The sequence below is a fragment of the Tachyglossus aculeatus genome, chromosome Y3, assembly GCF_015852505.1.
Source record: "Tachyglossus aculeatus isolate mTacAcu1 chromosome Y3, mTacAcu1.pri, whole genome shotgun sequence".
NCBI lineage: Eukaryota > Metazoa > Chordata > Mammalia > Monotremata > Tachyglossidae > Tachyglossus > Tachyglossus aculeatus.
The window spans coordinates 1,965,128-1,987,562 of record NC_052095.1 but is presented as its reverse complement, the minus strand read 5'-3'; the positions used below and the strand labels follow the sequence as shown (position 1 = coordinate 1,987,562).

The window sequence follows — 22,435 nt, the reverse complement described above, 5'->3', positions numbered from 1 at the left end:
CGTCTTAGTTGTTTCACTTCCCCTGGACCTCAGTTACCTCATCTACAAAATGGCAACCAAGACCTTGAGCCCCATGTGGGGCAGGGGGCTCTATCCACCCTGATTACTCTGGATCTACCCCAGCACTTAGAACAGTGCCTGATAAATAGTAAGCGCTTAAATGCCATCATCGTCACGGATGCTTTGCTGCGCAAAGGCAATGCAACTGTCTGAGCGCCTGGGCCCGCAGGTCCAGAGTCAAAGAAGAAGTGTCTTGCCCTCGTCCCGGGGAGCCCAGGGGAAGGAGCAAAGCTCTCCCTGTGGAGGGAGCTAGATTTTTATAATGATTATGGTATTTGTTAAGTGCTTTCTACGTGCCAAGCACTATTCTAGATACAGGGCAATAGGGTTGTCCCAAGAGGTATATAAGTCTATTCCAACTGTCACCTTTATATTTGGCCAGAATAAACATGTTGGGTTGAACAAGATATGATCACCTTGATATGTTCACTATGGAACGAACTAAATGTGTGATGATAAAAAAACAGTTGTAAGGAAATGTATTTTATTTTCGTATAATTTTGGATAAACTGGAATACTGAAATTTGGTAAAGAAATATTGTTTGGGGTAAAGATTGGAAGAGAAAAATTGGAATGATAGTTGAATCTGGAGTTCTCTCTTCTTAAACAGCTATTAAAAATGAACTAAAAACAGACTAGGTTGAGAAACTTTCAGTCACGAATCTTAAGGTGTCCGATATGGGGGAAGCTGCGCACATGGGAGAGATTTAATTGCTGAAACATTACAAATTAAGTATATTCAAATGCCATTTGCTTGTTCATCTTTGCTTGTGACAGTAATCTTTTGGTTCGAATGATCTTTAATATAGTATTTCCATTATTCATTCAACTCATTCATTTAATCCTATTTACTGAGCACTTACTGTGTGCAAAGCACTTACTAAGCGCTTGGAAGAGTACAATATAACAATAAATACACAATCCCTACTAATGGGGCTAGAAGCAAATGAATGTTTGTCACTCTGGATCATACACCTAGGTAAAAGAAAACTCCTGGATGTTTACTTTATTTTTGCATTTGTGTCTCCTTTTAAGGGGCTGGGGAAAGCAGCAGAAGGATGATAATTGGAAAGAACTGGTAAATTGTTAAGAATATTTCTTAAGAATGATTAAGAATAAATGCATGGTGTAGTGGACAGAGCATAGGGCTGGGGGTCAGAAGGTCAGGCAGTTTAATCCCAGTTGGGCCACTTCTCTTCTGTGTGACCTTGGGCAAGTCACTTCACTTCTCTGAGCCTCAGTTCCCTCACCTGTAAAATGGGTATTCATTCATTCATTCATTCATTCATTCAATCACATTTACTGAGCGCTTACCGTGTGCAGGGCACTGTACTAAGCGCTTGGGAAGTACAAGTAGGCAACATATATAGCGACCCTCATGTCCAACTCAGTTTGCTTGTTTCCACCCCTGGACCGGGTACAGAGCCTGGGACACAATAAGCATTTACCAAATATCATTATTATTATTAGCCTCTTGGACCCACAAAGATGCAAACCTGGCACTACCTTTCACTTTTTATTATTATTTTGATTATTATTATTACTGTGGTACTTGTTAAGCACTTAACTAAGTGCCAGGCACTGTACTAACTGCTGGGGTGGAAACAGATTGACAGATTGGGTAGGACACAGTCCCTGTCATTCATTCAGTCATTCATTCATTCATACATTCATTCAATCGTATTTATTGAGCGCTTTCTGTGTGCAGAGCATTGTACTTGGAAAGTACACACTGGCAACATATAGAGACGGTCCCTACCCAGCAACGGGCTCACAGTCTAGAAGGGGGAGTCAGACAACAAAACAAAACATGTGGACAGGTGTCAAGTCATCAGAATAAACAGAAGTAAAGCTAGATGCACATCATTAACAAAATAAATAGAATAGTAAATATGTACAAGTAAAATAAATAGAGGAATAAATCTGTACAAACATATATACAGGTGCAGTGGGGAGGGGAAGGAGGTAGGGCAAGGGGCAATGGAGAGGAGGAGAGGAAAAACAGGGCTCAGTCTGGGAAGGCCTCCTGGAAGAGGTGAGCTCTCAGTAGGGCTTTGAAGGGAGGAAGAGAGCTAGCTTGGCGGATGTGTGGAGGGAGGGCATTCCAGGTCAGGGGGAGGACGTGGGCGGTGGGGGGTTGACGGAGGGACAGGTGAGAACGAGGAACAGTGAGGAGGCTAGCGGTGGCAGAGGAGCGGAGGGTGCGGGCTGGGCTGTAGAAGGAAAGAAGGGAAGTGAGGTAGGAGGGGGCGAGGTGATGGAGAGCCTTGAAGTCGAGAGTGAGGAGTTTTTGCTTGTTGCATAGGTTGACTGGTAGCCACTGGAGATTTTTTAGGAGGGGAGTAACATGCCCAGAACGTTTCTGCACAATGATGATCCGGGCAGCAGACTGAAGTATAGACTGAAGCCGGGGGAGAGAACAGGAGGATGGGAGATCAGAGAGGAGGCTGATGCAGTAATCCAGTCGGGATAGGATGAGAGACTGAACCAGCAAGGTAGCCGTTTGGATGGAGAGGACAGGGCGATGGAGATGGAGAGGAATTGGGACTCACAGTCTCAATTCCCATTTTACAGATGAGGTAACTGAAGCTCAGAGAAGTGCAGTGACTTGCCCAAGGTCACATGGTGGTGGAGCCGGGATTAGAACCCATGACTTTCTATTCAATCTCTCATCCTATCCCATCTGGATTACCGCATCACTCTCCTCTCTGATCTCCCATCCTCCCGTCTCTCTCGGCTTCAGTCTATCCTTCACTCTGCTGCCCGATTATCTTTCTACAGAAACGCTCTGGACATGTCACTCCCCTTCTCAAAAATCTCCAGTGGTTACCTGTCAACCTTCGAATCAAGCAAAACCTGCTCACTCTCGGCTTCAAGGCTCTCCATCACCTTGCACCCTCCTACCTCACCTCCCTTCTCTCCTTCTCCAGCCCAGCCTGCACACTCCGCTCCTCTGCTGCTAACCTCCTCACTGGGCCTCGTTCTCGCCTGTCCCGCCGTCGACTCCCGGCCCATGTCCTTCCCCTGGCCTGGAATGCCCTCCCTCCACACATCCGCCAAACTAGCTCTCTTCCTCCCTTCAAAGCCCTACTGAGAGCTCGCCTCTTCCAGGAGGCCTTCCCCAGACTGAGCCCCGCCTTTTCCTCCCCTCCTCCTTCTCCTCTCCCCATGGCCCCCCTTCCCCCCCTCTGTCCTCCCCCTCCCCACAGCACTTGTATATATTTCTACATATTTATTACTCTATTTTATTTGTACATGTTTACTATATTTTATTAAATGATGTGTATATAGCTATAATTCTATTTATTCTGATAGCACTGACACCTGTCTACTTGTTTTGTTTCTTTTGTTGTCTGTCTCCCCCTTCTAGACTGTGAGCCCGCTGTTGGGTGGGGACCATCTCTATACGTTGCCGATTTGTACTTCCCAAGCGCTTAGTACCTTGCTCTGCACACAGTAAGCGCTCAACAAATACGACTGAATGAATGAACGACACCCAGCCCGAGCTCTATCCACTTCGCCAAACTCCTTCTCATCTCATTCAACCCACATATTCAGTGTGACATCCATTCAGAATACTTCTGTAGCAACTGAGGGAACCTGTCCTCTTCCCTCGCCAGTCCACCCTAGACTGTGCTGCCCACGTCATGTGTACAGTAAACTGTTCTGCTCCACTTTTCAAAAACCTGCAGTAGTTGCCTGTTCATCTCCACTTCAAGGAGAAACTCCTCAACGATTTATTTTTAGGTACCCACCAATGTCACCTCAGCTTCCCTCTTTCAATCCAACTTACTATGCCTCACCTCTGCCACTGACAACCTCTTGCATACATCACTACTTGTGTCTGGAACTCTCTTCTCCCCAACTTCAGGACCCTCCTGAAATCACATCTTCTGTTTCCCTTCCCATCACATTTTCACTTCATCCTACCACTAACCCTTCCCCCTCAACTAAGCACTTTCCCCAGAACCTTCCTCCCCGGACCCACATCACCACCTGCATTTTATTATCTGTAAATTCTTTGACTCTTTGATGGAAAAGATCATGTCTTTTATGGTACTTTCCAAGCTCTGGGTTCTGAACATAGTAAGCATCCATTCATTCATTCATGCATGCATGCATGCATTCATTCAACAGTATTCATTGAGAGCTTACTGTGTGCAGAGCACCTGTACTAAGCACTTGGGAGAGTACAATATAACAATTAACAGACCCTTCCCTGCCCAAAATGAGCTTACAGCCTAGTGCTTACATTAATATAAATAAATAAATTACAAAGGGAGCTCTCTCAGAGTAGTGCAGAAGGGAGTGGGAGAAGAGGTATGGAGGACTTGGTCAGGGAAGGCCTCTTGTAAGGCTCTGAAGCTGGGGGGAGAGCAGGACATGGGCGAGAGGTCAGTGGGGATAGAAAAGATTGAGGTACTGTGAGAAGGTTGCTATGAGGAGTGAAGTGAGCGTGCTGAGTTGTAGTAGGAGAGTAGCAAGGTGAGGTAGGAGGGGACAAGGTGGTTGAGTGCTTTAAAGCCAATGGAGAAGAGTTTTTGTTTGATGCAGAGGTAGATGGGAAACCAATGGAGGTTCTTGAGGAGTCAGGAAACATGCCCTGAACCTTTTTGTAGAAAAATGATCCAGGCAGCAGAGTGAAGTGTGGACTGCAATCATCATCATCATCAATCGTACTTATTGAGAGCTTACTATGTGCAGAGCACTGTACTAAGCGCTTGGGAAGTACAAATTGGCAACATATAGAGACAGTCCCTACCCAACAGTGGGTAGAGACAGGAGGCTGGGAGGTCAGCAAGGAGGCTGACACAGTAATCAAGGCTGCATAAAATAAGTGACTGAATTAATGGAGGGGAAAGGGAAGATTTGAGCGATGCTCTGAAGGTGGGGCTGACAGGATTTAGGGATGGATTAAATATGTGGGCTGAGTTAGAGAGAGAGGAGTCAAGGATGACGCCCTGCGAAGACCTGCCACCAAGAAGGGGACCTCATCTTCAGACATATCTACCTGCATGAGCTATTCCTAAACATGGGTCACTGAGCAGATACCTTGTGACTTTAAAAATAAAATGATCATCATCATGTAGAGCTGATTTGGGATTCCACAAGGGAATCAATCCCCTTTGCTTTCCAAGGCTGGAAGTTCTTCTGAATATCCATAACATCTGACCCCATCAACAAACAGTGATTGAAATTAGAAAGTACATTTGGCTGTCCTAAGAGATTCACCAAGATTCTTTGGCTAATCTATGACAAGATGGTTGGCTGAGTTACAGATGAAAGAACCATAAGAATTTTTCCATTACTGTCAAAGTGAACCAGGTTTTGTAGTCGGTCCAGATCTGTGCAACCCATTCTCACATGCCATGCTCAAGCAGGAATTGAGATCCACCATTCTCCCTGGTTCAGGTCAAACGCTTACACCCTTGGTTTTACCCTTGATTCCTCTCTTTCAACATCACATTCACCTAGTTGGAAAATGAGTTAAGCCAAAATTGGATAATGTTTCCAGGAGAAGGGAGTGGTCCAGGATTGAAGGCAGCTGAGAAGCCAAGGAGGATTAGGTTGGAGTAGTGTGTTTGAAATTTGGAAAAAAAATGGCCATTGGTGACATTAAAGAGGGTAAAAGCAATGGAAGGGTCAAGGGGAAGAATTGGAGGAGAGGAAATAGTGGCACGGTATGAAGGAAAGGCATAAATAATAAATAATAATGGCATTTGTTAGGCACTTACTATCTGCAAAGCACTGTTCTAAGTGCTGTGGAGGATATAAGGTGAACAGGTTGTCCCACGTGGGGCTGACAGTCTTAATCCCCATTTTACAGATGAGGGAACTGAGGCCCAGAGAAGTGAAGTGACTTTCCCAAAGTCACACAGCTGACAATTGGAGAAGTGGGATTTGAACCCATGACCTCTGACTCCCAAGCCCGTGCTCTTTCCACTGAGACATGCTGCTTCTCTATGGTAGAGAAGAAGATGGGGAGGAAACTGGAGAGAGTCACAGGGTCAAGGGAGGGTTTTTTTTAGGACTGGGAGACATGACATGTTTGAAAGAGGTGGGAAAAGAAACAGTGAAGAGTGGATACTGGAAGGTTGTGATCAAGGAGGGAAGACAGGAGTGGGCAAGTGATTTTAGTGAGATGGAGGCGTGTGTGAGGGGGTCAGTTTCAAAAGGAGGCAGATATCTTGCAGTACTGCTGGGAAGGAGAGTTGAAGAGTGGGAAGCCTATAACGTCGTTATGGGCAGGAAATGTATCTGCTGATTCTGTCATATTGTACTCTCCCAAGTGCCTAGTACAGTGCTCGGCACATAGTAAGTGCCCGATAAGACCGCTTGAGAAGCAGCGTGGTCTAGTGGATAGAGCATGGACCTGGGACTTGGAAGTCAGAAGGACCTGTCCCACACCTTAACTCTGGGCTGGAATACCCTCCCTCCTTAAATCTGCCAAATAATCACACTGCCTCCCTTAAAAGCCCCACTAAAGGCTCACCTCCTCCAGGTGGCCTTCTCAGACTAGGCCCCCCCTTTTCCTCAGCACCCCTTCCCCTCCGCATCGCTCCCTTTGCCCTACCCGCCTCTCCCCGCCCCACAGCACTTGTGTACATATGTACATATCTATAATTCTATTTCTTTATACTGATACCTGTTTATTTGTCTTTGTCTCCCCGCCTTCTAGACTATAAGCCCAGTGGGGATGGGGATTGTCTCTCTTTATTGCTGAGTTGTACTTTCTGAGCATTTAGTATAATAATAATAATGATGGTATTTGTTAAGCGCTTACTATGTGTGAAGCACTGTTTTAAGCGCTGGGGGGATACAAGGTGACCAGGCTGTTCCACATGGCGCTCACTGTTTTAATCCCCATTTTACAGATGAGGTAACTGAGGCACAGAGAAATTAAGTGACTTCCCCAAAGTCACACAGCTGACAAGAGGCAGAGCCGGGATTAGAACCTATGACCTCCGACTCCCAAGCCCGTGCTCTTTCCACTGAGCCATGCTGCTTCTCTAGTACAGTGCTCTGCACACAGTATGCACTCAATAAATATGATTGAATGAATGAATGAATTACCTGGTTCTAATCCTGGCTCCACCACTTGTCTGCTCTGTGACTTTGGACAAGTCACTTAACTTCTTTGGGCCTCAGTTCCTTCATCTGTAAAATGGGGATTAAGACAGTGGAACAGGGGCTGCGTCCAACCCAATTAACTTTGATCTACCCCAGCACTTAGTAGAGTGCCTGGAACAGGGTAAGCACTTGACAAACACCATAGTTATTGTAAATATGATTGGTGAATTTAGAAGGTGGAGGATTTGAAGGCACAAGCTCATTTAGGGTAGGAAATGCACCCACCACTTAATAAAAAATAATGATAATAATAATGGTATTCGTTAAGTGCTTATTTTGTGCCATGCACTGTTCTAACCCCTGGGGTAGACGCAAGGCATTGGGTTGGACAAAGTCTATGTCCCCACATGGAGCTCTAGGTCTCAATTCACATTTTACAGATGAGGTAACGAGGCAAGAAATGAAGTGGTTTACCCAAGGTCACACAGCAGACATGTGGCAGAGCTGGTCCTTCTGACTCCCAGCCCATGAGCTATCCACTAAGCCATGTGGCTTCTCAGTCTGTTACACTGTTGTACTGTACTCTCCCAAGTGCTTAGTATGATTCTTCACACACAGAATGAGCTCAATTTCTGAGAAGCAGTGTGGCCTAGTGGAAAGAGCACAGGCCTGTGAGTCAGAGCAGGTGGGTTCTAATTCTGGCTCCACCATTTGTCTGCTGTGTGACCTTGGGCAAGCCATTTAACGTCTCTGTGCCTCAGTTACCTCACCTGTAAAGTGGGGATTAAGACAATGAGCCCCACGTGGGACAACCTGATTACTTTGTATCTACCCCAGCGCTTAGAACAGTGCTTGGCACATAGTAAGCGCTTAACAAATACCATAATAATAATAATTAATTAATTAATATTATTATTATTCATTTCAATTGAATGATTGATTTAGAGTTCAGTTGAAAGTTCAAGACAAGGATCTGTGCATCAAGGGAAGGTAGTCTGGGAATGGAGACCAGAATGGGCAACATGCACGTATCATCCCCAAACTTAAAAAGACCTCCCGTGACCGTCCAGCTCCCTCCAGTTATCGCCCCATCTTCCTCCTAGCATTCCTCTCCAAAATCCTTGAGTGAGTTGTCTACACCTACTGTCTCATTCATTCATTCAATCGTATTTCAAATTCCTCTCCTCCGATTCTCTCTTGGACCCCCTCCAATCTGGCTTCTGCCCCCTTCACTCTACTGAAACTGCCCTCTCAAAGGTCACTGATCATCTCCCTTTTGCCAAATAATAATGATAATAATATAATGATAATAATAATAATAATGGCATTTGTTAAGTGCTTACTATGTGCAAAGCACTGTTCTAAGTGCTGGGAAGGTTACAAGGTGATCAGGTTGTCCCACGGGGTGCTCACAGTTTTAATCCCCATTTTACAGATGAGGTGAGGTAACTGAGGCACAGAGAAGTTAGGTGGCTTGCCCAAGGTCACGCAGCTGACAGAACCTGGACTTGAACCTATGACCTCTGACTCCAAAGCCCGTGCTCTTTCCACTGAGCCACGCTGCATATCCAGTGCATATCCAATCTAATCCCCCTCAATCTCTCAGCTGCCTTTAACACTGTGGACCATCCCCTTCTCCTCAACACGTTATCCAACCTTGGCTTCACTGACTCTGTCCTCACCTGGTTCTCTTCTTATCACTCTGTTTGTTCACTCTCAGTCTCCTTCACGGGCTCCTCCTCCCACTCCCACCCCCTAACTGTGGGGATCCCTCAAGGATCAGTTCTGGGTCCCCTTCTATTCTCCATCTATACTCATTCCCTTGCAGAACTCATTCGCTCTTACGGCTTCAACTCCCATCTCTATGTGGATGACACCCAAATCTACATCTCTTCCCCTGTTCTCTCTCTCCCTCTCTCCAGGATCACATTCATTCACTCATTCAATCGTATTTATAATAATAATAATAATAATAATAATAATAATGACATTTATTAAGCACTTACTATGTGTAAACCACTGTTCTAAGCACTGGGGAGGTTACACGGTGATCAGGTTGTCCCACGTGGGGCTCACAGTCTTAATCCCCATTTTACAGTTGAAGTAACTGAGGCACAGAGAAGTTAAGTGACTTGCCCAAAGTCAAACAGCTGACAATTGGCGGAGCCGGGGTTTGAACCCATGACCTCTGACTCCAAAGCCCGTGCTCTTTTCCAGTGAGCCACGCTGCTTCTCATGCTTCTTTATTGAGCACTTACTGTGTGCACAGCACTGTACTAAGCACTTGGGAAGTACAAGTCGGCAACATATAGCGATCACATCTCCTCCTGCCTTCAGGACACCTCTGCTTGGATGTCCTCCCGCCACCTAAAACTCAACATGTACAAAACAGAGCTCCTTATCTTCCCTCCCAACCCCATCCTCTCCCGAACTTTCTCGTCTCACAAGCCCGTAACCTTGGTGTCATCGCTCTCTCATTCAACCCACAAATTCAATCAGTCACCAAATCCTGTCAGTCCCACCTTCACATCGCCAAGATCCGCCCTTTCCTCTCCAACCAAACCTCTACGGAAGTTAATACAATCACTCATGCTAACCCGCCTAAATTACTGCATTAGCCTCCTTTCTGACCTCCCAACCTCCTGCCTTTCCCCACTTCAGTCCAAACTTCACCCTGCTGTTTCTTTCTACAGACCCGCTCTGGGCCTGTCACCCCCCTTCCTCAAAAACCTCCAGTGGTTGCCTAGCCACCTCCTTATTAAACAAAAACTCCTCACTATTGACTTTAAAACTCTCCATCATTGCCCCCCTCCTGCTTCACCTCCCTTCTCTCCTTCAACATCCCAGCCCACACACTCCACTCCTCTGGTGCTAACCTACTCACTTTGCCTCCATCTCGCCTGTCTCACCACCGACCCTTGACTCACGTCCTACCTCTGGACTGGAACACCCTCCCTCCTCAAATCTGCCAATTTCTCTCCCCCCTTCAGAGCCTTAAAAGCATTCAAAGCACATCTCCTCCAAGAGGCTTTCTCAGACAAAGCCCCACTTTTCCTCATCTCCCACTCCCTTCTGCACCACTCTTGACTTCCTCCCTTTTGCTCTTTCCCCTTCCTCCAGACCCACAGCACTCATGTGTGTGTACACACACACACACACACACACACGTGTAAGTTTTACACATATATCTGTGTCTTAAAATATGCATATATATTTTATTTGTCTTGATGTCTGTTTATTTGTATTGAAGTCTGTCTGCCCGCCCCTGACTGTGAGCACATTGTGGGCAGGGATCATCACTCTTCATTGTTGCACTTAGTTCCCAAGCACTTAGCACAGTGCTCTGTATACAGTAAGTATTTAATACATATGACTGAATGAATGAATGCTGACTTGGGAGAACAGGACATGTATGAAGTAGGGGTTTATGTGGGAGAAAACGCAGGGGAGGCAGGTGTGTTTGGATAGAAGGACTTCAGAGTTGGTGAGGTTATCAATTAATTAATCGTATTTATTGAGCACTTAATGTGTGCAGGGCATAGCACTAAGTGCTTGGGACAGCTGAGTTGGCAGGGGGCTTTTTATGGCATTCATTAAGCACTTACTATGTGCCAGGCACTGTACTAAGTGCTGGAGCAGACACGAAGTAATCAGACTGGACACAGTCCACGGGCCCTCACTGGGCTCACAGTTTTAATCCCCATTTTACTGATGAGGTAACTGACGCACAGAGAATTGGACTAGTGGACTAGCATGGCCTAGTGGCTAGAGCCTGGGCCTGGGAGTCGGTAGATCATGGGTTCAAATCCCAGCTCTGCCACTTGTCTGCTGTGTGACCTTGGGCAAATCACTTCACTTCTCTTTGCCTCAGTTACCTCATCTGTAAAATGGGGATTAAGATCGTGAAGGGCTGTGTCAAACCCGATTTGCTCATATCTACCCTAGCGCTTAATACAGTGTCCGGCGCGTAGCACTTAACACGCACCATAACCATTATTATTATTGTTATTATTATTGTTCAAGGTTACACAGCAGAGCTAGGACTAGAACCAGGCCCACGCTTTACCCACTAGGTCACGACATGTTCCTTGAGCCCAACTTTTGCTCGCCATGGAGGGGGCAGCTGATGACTGGGGTTTGGGGTGGCAGCGGGAAACCGGCCCCGTTGGCCTCTCTGCCGGTGGGGGAGAAGGATGGGGTGGTCCTGGGTGTGCGGATCCCCTTGAGCTTTGCCCACCGGGGGCCGTCGATGCCTTCGGGTGGCCATGAGAAGGGGGTAGAGCAGTGCTCCCCCAACCGGAAACGGGGCCAGTGCGCCATCGGCCTTCCGGGCCCCTCGGGTGGGAGGGACAAACGGCGCTGGCCTGACTTGGGCGGCCATCCAAAATAATAGTAATCATTAATAAGTACTTATGGTATTTGGGAATTTCTTACTATGTGTTTTTACTATGTCTCTATATGTTGCCAACTTGTACTTCCCAAGCGCTTAGTATAGTGCTCTGCACACAGTAAGCACTCAATAAATACGATTGAATGAATGAATGAACAATAATTATGGCATCTGTTAAGTTCTTACTATGTGCCAAGCACTGTTCTAAGCATGGGGGGGATATTCTATTTACTATTCTATTTATTCTGTTAATGATGGGCATCTGGCTTTACTTCTCTTTATTCTGATGACTTGACACCTGTCCACATGTTTTGTTTTGTTGTGTGTCTCCCCCTTCTAGACTGTGAGCCCGCTGGGTAGGGACCGTCTCTATGTTGCCAACTTGTACTTCCCAAGCGCTTAGTACAGTGCTCTGCACATAGTGAGCGCTCAGTAAATACAACTGAATGAATGAATAATAATTTTGGCATCTGTTAAGTTCTTACTATGTGCCAAGCATTGTTCTAAGCATGGGCGGATGTTTTATTTACTATCCTGTTTATTTTGTTAATGATGTGCATCTAGCTTTACTTCTCTTCATTCTGATGACTTGACACCTGGCCACATGTTTTGTTTTGTTGTCTGTCTCCCCCTTCTAGATTGTGAGCCCACTGTTGGGTAGGGACCGTCTCTATATGTTGCCAACTTGTACTTCCCAAGCGCTTAGTACAGTGCTCTGCACACAGTAAGCGCTCAATAAATACGATTGAATGAGTGAATGAAAGAGCTGACAGTCTAGAAGAGTAATTAATTATTTTACAGTTATGGACCTAAGTGCTATGGGGCTGAGGAAGAGGTGCATAAAAGGTAGAAATCCCAGTGCCAGGGGGATGCGGAATAGAGTGGGAAAAGAAGGTAATAAGAACTTAGTATGGGAAGACCTCTTAGAAATCTATTTTTAATAAGGCTTTGAGTGAAGGTGGGGAGAATGATCGTCCATAATAATAATAATGATGATGGTATTTGTTAGGCACTTACTATGTGCAAAGCACTGTTCTAAGTGCTGGGGGAATACAAGGTGATCGGGTTGTCCCACGTGGGGCTCACGGTTTTCGTCCCCATTTTACAGAAGAGGAAACTGAGGCCCAGCGAAGTTAAGTGACTTGCCCAAAGTCACATAGCTGACGAGTGGCAGAGTCGGGATTAGAACCCATGACCTCTGACGCCCAAGCCCAGGCTCTTTCCACTGAGCCATGCTGCTGCTTCTTCATCGCTGTCACCATCAGTTACGAAGAGGGAGGGTGTTCAGGGCAGAAGCAGGACGTGTGCAAGGGGTCAGTTGCGAGATAGGCAAGATCAAGGTACTGTGAGTAGATAAGCATTAGAGGAGTGAAGTACGTGGGCTGGGCTGTCCTAGACAATCAGGGAGGTAAGGTAGGAGGGGGCAAGCTGATTTAGTGCTTTCAAGTCAAGGAGTTTTCTCTCTGAACCGGAGGCACGGATGGGTTTTGTTTTGTTGTCTGTCTCCCCCTTCTAGACTGTGTGCCCGTTGTTGGGTGGGGACTTTCTCTACATGCTGCCGACTTGTACTTCCCAAGAGCTTAGTACAGTGCTCTGCACACGGTAAGCGGTCAATAAATACAACTGACTGATTGAATGAATGAATGAATGAAACCACTAGAGTTTCTTGAGGAGTGGGGAGACATGGACCGAATGGTTTTGTAAAAAAAAAAAATGATTGTGGCAGTACAGTGTAGTTAGGAAGCAAAGTGGGGAGAAACAGGAGGCAGGGAAGTTAGCAGGGAGACTGATACCGTAACTCAGGCAGCATGGGCACGTGAGAAGCAATCCATCAATCAATCGTATTTATTGAGCGCTTACTGTGTGCAGAGCACTGTACTAAGCGCTTGGGAAGTACAGGTTGGCAACATATAGAGACATTCCCTACCCAACAGTGGGCTCACAGTCTAAAACGGGGAGACAGAGAACAAAACCAAACATACTAACAAAATAAAATAAATAGAATAGATATGTACAAGTAAAATAAATAAATAAATAAATAAATAAATAAATAAATAAATAAATAAATAAATAGAGTAATAAATAGGAACAAACATATATACATATATACAGGTGCTGTGGGGAAGGGAAGGAGGTAAGATGGGGGTGGAGAGGGGGACGAGGGGGAGAGGAAGGAAGGGGCTCAGTCTGGGAAGGCCTCCTGGAGGAGGCGAGCTCTCAGTAGGGACTTGAAGGGAGGAAGAGAGCTAGCTTGGCGGATGGGCAGAGGGAGGGCATTCCAGGCCCGGGGGATGACGTGGGCCAGGGGTCAATGGCGGGACAGGTGAGAACGTGGCACGGTGAGGGGATTAGTGGCAGAGGAGCGGAGGGTGTGGGGTGGGCTGTAGAAGGAGAGAAGGGAGGTGAGGTAGGAGAGGGCGAGGCTGATGGAGAGCCTTGAACCCCAGGGTGAGGAGTTTCTGCCTGATGCGCAGATTGATTGATTGATTGATTGATTGATTGTGCAGAGAAGCAATGTGGGCCCTGAATAAAGCATGGGCCCTGGTAGTAAAATGACTTGGGTTCTAGTCCCAGTACACCACTTCATTCATTCATTCAACCGTATTTATTGAGCGCTTACTGTGTGCAGAGCATTGTACTAAGCTGCTTGGGAAGTACAAGTTGGCAACATATAGAGACGGTCCCTACACGAACAACGGGCTTACAGTCTAGAGGGGGGAAAGGTTATACTATACATCTGTCAACTGTATAACCTTGGGCAAGTCACTTCACTTCTGTGCCTCAATTACCTCACCTGTAAAAAGGGGATTAAAGACTGAGTTTGTTGTGGGCAGAGAATGTATCCTGGGAGAACTGTGTTCTCCCAAGTGCTTAGTACAGTGCTTTGCACCCAAATAAGTGTTCAATAATATGACTGACTGACTGACTGACTGAATGACTGACTGACTGAATGACTGAATGAATGAATGAATGAATGAATGAATGAATGAATGAATGACTGAATGAATGAATGAATGAATGAAATGGTCTGTATCCAACCTGATGAGCTCTACCTACCCAGTGCTTAATACGGTGTCTGGCACATAGAAACCGCTTAACAAATACTAGTTAAAAAAACAGGCTAGGATAAGAGCTTGGATCAGAACAGTAGCAGTTTGGATGGAGAGGAAAGGGAGTTGTTTTAGCAGAGTTGGACAGGTTAAACTGACATAACTTGAATATATGGGTTGAATGAGATGAAACAAGGACAACGCGAAGGTTATAAACTTGGGAAATAGGGATTTTTTCAGAACTCAAGAACACCCATATTTATCTTTGTCCTAGGCATTAGCAAAATAATCTGGCCTGAGAATTACTGATAAAGCATTTTCTGGGATTTTCTAGGATACAGGTGTTTTCTAAATCAGAATACACGAAATATATTTTGCTAGAGCAACAGACTTTTAAAAAGGTAAAGATACTGCTCCATTTATCTGGAGAGGAACTGCAAAATTCAGTCAGCTTTTCCAAATGCTAAATAACAAATACATATTAAATATATTTTTCTTGAAACCATTAAGACTCATATTACTGAAATTTTGAGGGGAAAGTCTTGCTGGAAGTTCTCCTTCGGTAAACACACTGCAAATGATGAATAGTCTTACGGGGTGAAAAACAACTTTCAAAAATAAATTGTTAATGTGGATATATGTTTAAGACTTAAACAAATTTAAGGTTGGTGCTAACCTACACCAGAAACGGGATTATGTGTAGTAGAAGGAAAAGTGTGAAAAGTGCCTACCTTTGTACCAACTGTTATATCTGGAACAATGCTGCAGGAAAAAGAAACAAAAATGGTAAGTCATTGCATCTCCGTGTATCTCTTTTCCCTATTTGCCTAACAGTCTTAGGGTACCAGCCCTTCCTACCTGTTAGATCACGATTTTTGAGAAGGCCAGGAACTTTTTTTGACTTTTCCCTTTACAAACTTCTCTAGCACAGTGCTGGGCACAAAAAAAAAATACCGTAAGAACCTTGGGACCTTCCTAATTTACATCTGAAATACTTTTTTACACTGGAGGGAAGAGCTGAATATTCTATTTTTGGGGGAGGGCACAGTTTCAAATTTGGTAGCTTCTTTCTTCTGAGACTGGATTTTCTGCATATTTCTTCTACTCTATCTCTGAGATGGAAAAGCAATCCAGAAACGGTTTCCTATATAGAGTTTTGGTTTAATCGCATTTCAAACAATTTGAGCAAGGTAATAAATCCTCGGGTATATGAAGTCACAAACATTTTTATCCTTTGGGGTCCATACGAAACTATTTCTTAAAAAAAAAAAGTGCCGGTATTCCAGTACCAGTTCTAATGAATCAATGCGTTTACTGGGTACTCTCTGAGTGTAGATCACTGTACTAAGTAGTAAGCTTGTTAATCCCTCTCTATCCCCGCAATACCAAAGTGTGTCGCTGGCACTGGGTTTAGGCAATTTACGACGTTTGAGGTTCTTGGAAATTATAGATATACAAAACTGTAAGTGGTTCTTACAACTATTGATGAAAGCAAAATTCAGATTCAAACATAACTCCAAGACTGACTTCCTTGTCCTTAGTCTCGGTACGCTAAACTTCCTGGAGCCAAGAAAGTGCTGTTCTTGCTTGGGCGGAGAGGAAACTGGCCTCAGTCACTAGGCTTCCCACCTCCTCCTCCCCCCCCAGTCCTTTTTCCCTGGTCAATTTTAAATGAGTGGCCCCAGTGGCGACCCGAGTCTCCCGGAAGGGAGTAGTAGACGTGCGTGCAAAAGCGAGAAAAAAGGGGCAGTTTAATCCCCATCTTTCTGATGAGGTAACTGAGGCACAGAGAATTGGAAGCAGCATGGCCTAGTAGAGCACAGGCCTAAGAGTCAGAAGATCATGGGTTCTAATACCAGCTCTGTCACTTGTCTGCTGTGTGACTGGGGCAAGTCACTTCATTTCTCTTTGTCTCAGTTACCTCATCAGTAAAATGGGGATTAAGACCATGAACCCTAAGTGGGACAGGGACTGTGTAGAACCCGATTTGCTTGCATCTACCCCAGTGCTTAGTACAGTGCCTGGTACATTAGAAGTGCTTAACAAATTCCTCAATTATTGTTATTATTTTTATTGTTAGGACTTCACAGCTCATGTGCAAGAGTGAAGGAAACATACTATGAAGGTGATCTAAGGTGTGGATTAGTGAAATGAGAAAAGAGAAGGGGTAGCCATGCAAAGGAGTTGAGTTCAATGGAGTAAGGGGTGTAGAGGATGCATATTTTTGCATATCAAGGGAAATTAATTTGGTTATGGAGACTAAATGTGTCTGGTTGTTTTTATTCATTCATTCAATCGTATTTATTGAGTGCTTACTATGTGCAAAGCATTGTACTAAACAATTGGGAGAGTACAATACAAAAACAAACAGACACATTCCCTACCCACAGTGAGTTCACAGTCTAGAGGGGGAGACAGACATTAATATACATAAATAAATGAATTCATAAGGAGATAAATAACAGATATATACATATATTCTTTGGGATTGGGCAAGATGGTTAATAAAGGGAGCAAGACAGGGTGATGCAGAAGGAAGTGGGAAAAGAGGAAAGGAGGGATTAGTCAGGGAAGGCTTCTTGGAGATGTGCCTTCAATAAGGCTTTGAAGTGGGGGAGAACAACTATCTGTCTGATACGAGGAGGGAGGATGTTCCAGGCCAGAGGTAGCATGTGGGCAAGAGGTCAATGGTGCAATAGACGAGATTGAGGTATCAAGGTACAGTGAGAATGTTAGCATTAGAGGAATGAAGTGTGGGCTGGGTTGTACTAGGAGAGTAGTGAGGTGAGGTATGAGAGGGAAAGGTGATTAAGAGCTTTAAAAGCCAACAGTGAGGAGTTTTTGTTTGAGACAGAGGAGGACGGGCAACCACTGGAGTTTCTTGAGGAGTGGGGAAACATGATCTGAATGTTTTTGAAGGAAAATGATCCCAGCAGCAGAATGGAGTATGGACTGGAGTGGGGAAAGTCAAGAGCTGGGAAGTCTGCAAGGAGGCTAATACAGTAATCAAGGCGGGATAGAATAAATGCTTATATTAATGTGGTAGCAGTTTGGATGGAAAGGAAAGGGTGGATTTTAGTGATGTTGTGAAGATAGAACTGACAAGATTTAGCAATGGCTTGAATATGTGGGTTGAATGATAGAGAGGAGTCGAGGATACAGTGCTCTGCACCCAGTATGCGCTCAATAAATACGAATGAATGAATGAAAGGAAAATGCCAAGGTCTGGGATTGTGAAGCAGTTACGATGGAGGTTCCATCTACAGTGATGGGAAAGTGAGTGGGAGGACAGGGTTTCAGTGGGAAGATAAGAAGTTCAGTCTTAGCAATATTAAGATTAAGGCTAGACTGTGAGTCTGTTGTTGGGTAGGGGCCGTCTCTATATGTTACCAACTTGTACTTTCCAAGCGCTTAGTACAGTGCTCTGCACACAGTAAGTGCTCAATAAATACGATTGAATGAATATAGAGTTGTCTTGAAGGCAAGTGGAAATGTGAGACTGCACAAGGTTGCTCTAAACTATGAGCTTGTTGTGGGCAGGAATGTGTCAGTTTGTTCTTATATTGCACTCTCCCAAACTCTTAGTACAGTGCTTTGTACACAATAAATACGATTGAATGAATAAATGAATTTGTTAAAATTGGAAGGGATCAAGAGATCGGTGGTCTTTGTGGGTAGTATACGTGAAAGAAAGCAGGTGAAAAGGTCCTAATAGAAGAGTGGAAATTCAGAGTTGGTGAGAGTTAGTGTCAAAGGCAGTTGAGAGGTCAAGGAGGATTAATTAAGATACAGATTCTGGCATTAATCAGTTAACAGGGCTACTGTAAGACTTGTGCACACTTTTCTGGAATTCAGAACAATGGGATTCATTCATTCATTTATTTATTCAATCGCATTTATTGAGTGCTTACTGTGTGCAGACCACTGTACTAAGTGCTTAGGAAGTACAAGTTGGCAACATATAGAGATGGTCCCTACCCAACAACAGGCTCACAGTCTAGAAGCGGGAGACGGACAACAAAACAAAACATGTGGACAGGTGTCAAATCATCAGAAGAAATAGAATTAAGGCTAAATGTACATCGTTAACAAAATAAATAGAATAGTAATTTATTGAGCACTTACTGTGTTCAGAGAACTGTCTATATTTGCATGTGTGTGTGTGCATGTCTGTCCATCTGTGTGTATGTGTGTGTATGTCCATGTGTGTCAGTCCATCTGTATTATAATAATAATAATAATGATGGTATTTGTTAAGCACTTACTATGTGCAAAGCACTGTTCTAAGTGTTGGGGGTGGGGAAACAAGGTGATCAGGTTGTCCCACGGCAGGGCTTACAGTCTTAATCCCCATTTTACAGATGAGATAACTGAGGCCCAGAGAAGCGAAGTGACTTGCCCAAAGTCACACAGCTGGCAAGTGGTGGAGCTGGGATTAGAACCCACGACCTCTGACTCCCATGCCCGGGCTCTTTCCACTGAGCCACGATGCTTCGTGTATGTGTGTGTGCCCATGTGTGTATGTGCGTTTGTGTGTGCTTGCATGTGCATGCAAATGTACACAAGCAACCCCAGAGGAGCCTTGTAGAAGTCATGGCTAGGAGACCAGGGCAGGGGCACCCCCCTGCATCACTTACCCTTCTGGAGTTGGGAATTTTAGGGGACTGTTCCCCAGGGGCAGTGGGGGTGACTGTCAAGTTCATGCCAGCCCAGCACCAGCCTGGCACAAGGTGCATGGCCAGCTCTTGAGGGCAGGCAGAACCGTGGACTTCAACTCACTACAACCTGTTCAATGTAGCAAGTTCTCTGGCCTGCACCTAGAGCCTCTCCAGCCTTTTCATTAGGGTCTCTTATAACTCCCATATGACCTGTAGAGAGAGACCAGGCCAGGGAACCAGGGTATCTGGATTCTAAGTTTGGCTACTTCAGTGCTCCACAGGTCAGGCAAAGGAGCAGAGGAATTGTACTGTGACGATGGTTTTTAGATAATGGCTCAAGATTATTGGAGACATATACAGTGCCTCATTTTACAGAGGATGAAACTGGTCACAGAGAATTGAAGTAACACGCCCAAGGTCACAGAGCAACGAAGTGGGGAGCTGGGATTAGAACCCAGGTTCTCTGACTCTCAGACCTGGGCTTTTCCACTGAGCCACACTGCTTCTCTAGCCCACTCCTATATTCAACTTTTCACTAATAGGATTCAAGGGAGAGTTTACAGTACAGAGCACTGAACTCATCTAGGATAGTCTAACAGAGTTAGTAGACAAGATCCCTTCCCTCAAGGAGCATTACAATTCACTGTGTGCAGAGTACCACACCTCTGCCGCTTGTCAGCTGGGTGACACTGGGTAAGTTACTTCACTTCTCTGTGTCTCAGTTACCTCATCTGTAAAATGGAGATTGAGACTGAGCCCCACGTGGGACAACCTGATCATCCTGTACCCACCCCAGTGCTTAGAACAGTGCTTGGCACATAATACTGCTTATCAAATGCCAACATTATTATTATTATTACCATACTGAGTACTTAGAAGAGTCTAAGAGGAGAGTGGACATGACATCTCCCCTCAAGAAATTTATAGTCCACTCTGTGTACAGCACCATACTAAGACCTTGGGAGTGTCTAAGAGGAGAGTACACATGATACCTACCTTCAAGAAGTTAAAGTTTCCCGTAGAGAAGCAGTATGGCTCAATGGAAAGAGCACAGGCTTGGGAGTCAGAGGTCATGAGTTCAAATCCCGGATCCGCAAATTGTCAGCTGCGTGACTTTGGGCAAGTCATTTAAATTCTCTGTGCCCCAGTTACCTCACCTGTAAAATGAGGATGAAGACTGTGAGCCCCATGTGGGACAACCTTGTATCCTCCCCAGCGCTTAGAACAGTGCTTTGCACATAGTAAGTGCTTAACAAATGGCAACATTACTATTATTATTCACAGCTTTGTGCTGAGTGGTTGGGAGAGTACAAAACAGTTAACGGACATGATCCTTGCCCTCAGTAAGTTTACAGCCTACTGAATGCAGAACACTTAACTGAGCACTTGGGAGAGTGCTTAGTACAATGCTCAATGCATAGTAAGCACTCAATATGATAGAATTGAATGGAGGACAATAGAATTAGTAGACACAGTTCCTACTCTCAAGGAGCTTTCAGACTACTCTATGCAGACCACTGCACTGAGTATCTGGATGAGGACAATTGTATAAAACTATCATCAACATCACCACTGGTATTTACTGTATGCAGAACTCTGTACTATGTGCTTGAGAGAGTATAACACAGTAGAGTTCGTAGAAATGTTTCCTACCTTGGAGCTTACAATCTAGAGGGGGAGTAAGTCATGAAAATAAACACAGTAAGCACTCAATAAATATGATTGAATGAATGAATGAATAATAGATGTACATAGTTTGGTGGAGTGGAAGATGGGGTGAATATTTATTTATTTATTTTACTTGTACATATCTATTCTATTAATTTTATTTTGTTAATATGCTTTGTTTGGTTCTCTGTCTCCCCCTTCTAGACTGTGAGCCCACTGTTGGGTAGGGACCGTCTCTATATGTTGCCAACCTGTACTTCCCAAGCACTTAGTACAGTGCTCTGCACACAGTAAGTGCTCAATAAATACGACTGATTGATTGAATATAAAAAGTCGAAGGGTCACAGATATAATAATAATAATAATAACAATAACAATTGCATTTATTAAGCGCTTACTATGTGCAAAGCACTGTTCTAAGCACCGGAGAGGTTACAAGGTGATCAGAATGTCCCATGGGTGGGTTTACAGTCTTAATCCCCGTTTTACAGATGAGGTAGCTGAGGCACAGAGAAGTAAAGTGACGCCCAAAGTCACACAGCTGACAGCGGCGGCGGGATTTGAACCCATGACCTCTGACTCCATAGCCCGGGCTCTTTCCACTGAGCCACGCTGTTATATGTTTACTGTCTACTGCGTACAGACCACTCTACTAAGTATCTGGAAGAGGACAACACAGTAGATTTGCTTCACAATTTAGGGTTGTTTACAATCTAGCAGGGGAAGACAAACAGTAGGGAGAATTACAGGCAGGTGGAAGAAGAAAATACGCAGCTAACAGTGCTTGGCACACAGCAAGTGCTTTACAGGTGCCATAATTTTTTATATTGAAGGACTTATGTATATAATAATAATAATAATAATAATGGTATTTGTTAAGCGCTTACTATATGCCGAACATTGTTCTAAGCGCTGGGGTAGATACAAGGTGATCAGGTTGCCCACCGTGGGGCTCACAGTCTTCATCCCATTTTGCAGATGAGGTAACTGAGGTCCAGAGAAGTGAAGTGACTTGCCCAAGGTCACCTAGCTGACAAGTGGCTGGGCCGGGATTAGAACCCATGTCCTCTGACTCCCAAGCCCGGGATCTTTCCACTAAACCATGCTGCTTCCCAGTCGTCTTCTCCCAATCTCTCAGTCAGGCGCTCTGCAGGCTGGAGGCGCTCAATAGATCCACGGATGGGCTCATGGGTGGCTGGTCCTTGTCGACCCCCCAAAAAAAATCGTGGTGCAAAAGTTGGGAGGAGCGCAGGGAGAGCTCCCTAGAAAGACTAGGGCGCAAAGCACGAATTTTGAATAGAGTCCTCTTCTAAGCACTCAGCCCAGCGTCCTGCAGGCGGGAGGGGCTCTGTAAGTCCCCCGAATTGTGATCAGTGGAAGAAATTTGTTCGAATCTTACCAATTTTGCCCATTTTGTAAACTAATCACCTTCTTTCAGTGATTATAGCAAGTAGTTTGACAGGAAGGAACTACCAAGGAACCTTCAGCCCTTAGAAAACTGATGCTTGGAGAGAGTTGTCGGTTAAACGTATAAGCGT

At 44.9% G+C, this 22,435-nt stretch overlaps 1 protein-coding gene across 1 annotated transcript in view; it reads right to left on the bottom strand.

The window, feature by feature from the left end:
- Positions 1-22,435, bottom strand: part of LOC119946716 (polypyrimidine tract-binding protein 1-like) — a 76,420-nt gene that overhangs the window by 53,628 nt on the left and 357 nt on the right. The window contains exons 2-5 of the mRNA XM_038768129.1: positions 19,351-19,439; positions 19,209-19,261; positions 15,958-16,050; positions 15,303-15,333 (exon numbers count right to left, since the gene is read on the bottom strand). Of these exons, the coding sequence (XP_038624057.1) occupies positions 15,303-15,333; positions 15,958-16,050; positions 19,209-19,261; positions 19,351-19,439 (266 nt within the window). The remainder of the gene's footprint in view (positions 1-15,302; positions 15,334-15,957; positions 16,051-19,208; positions 19,262-19,350; positions 19,440-22,435) is intronic.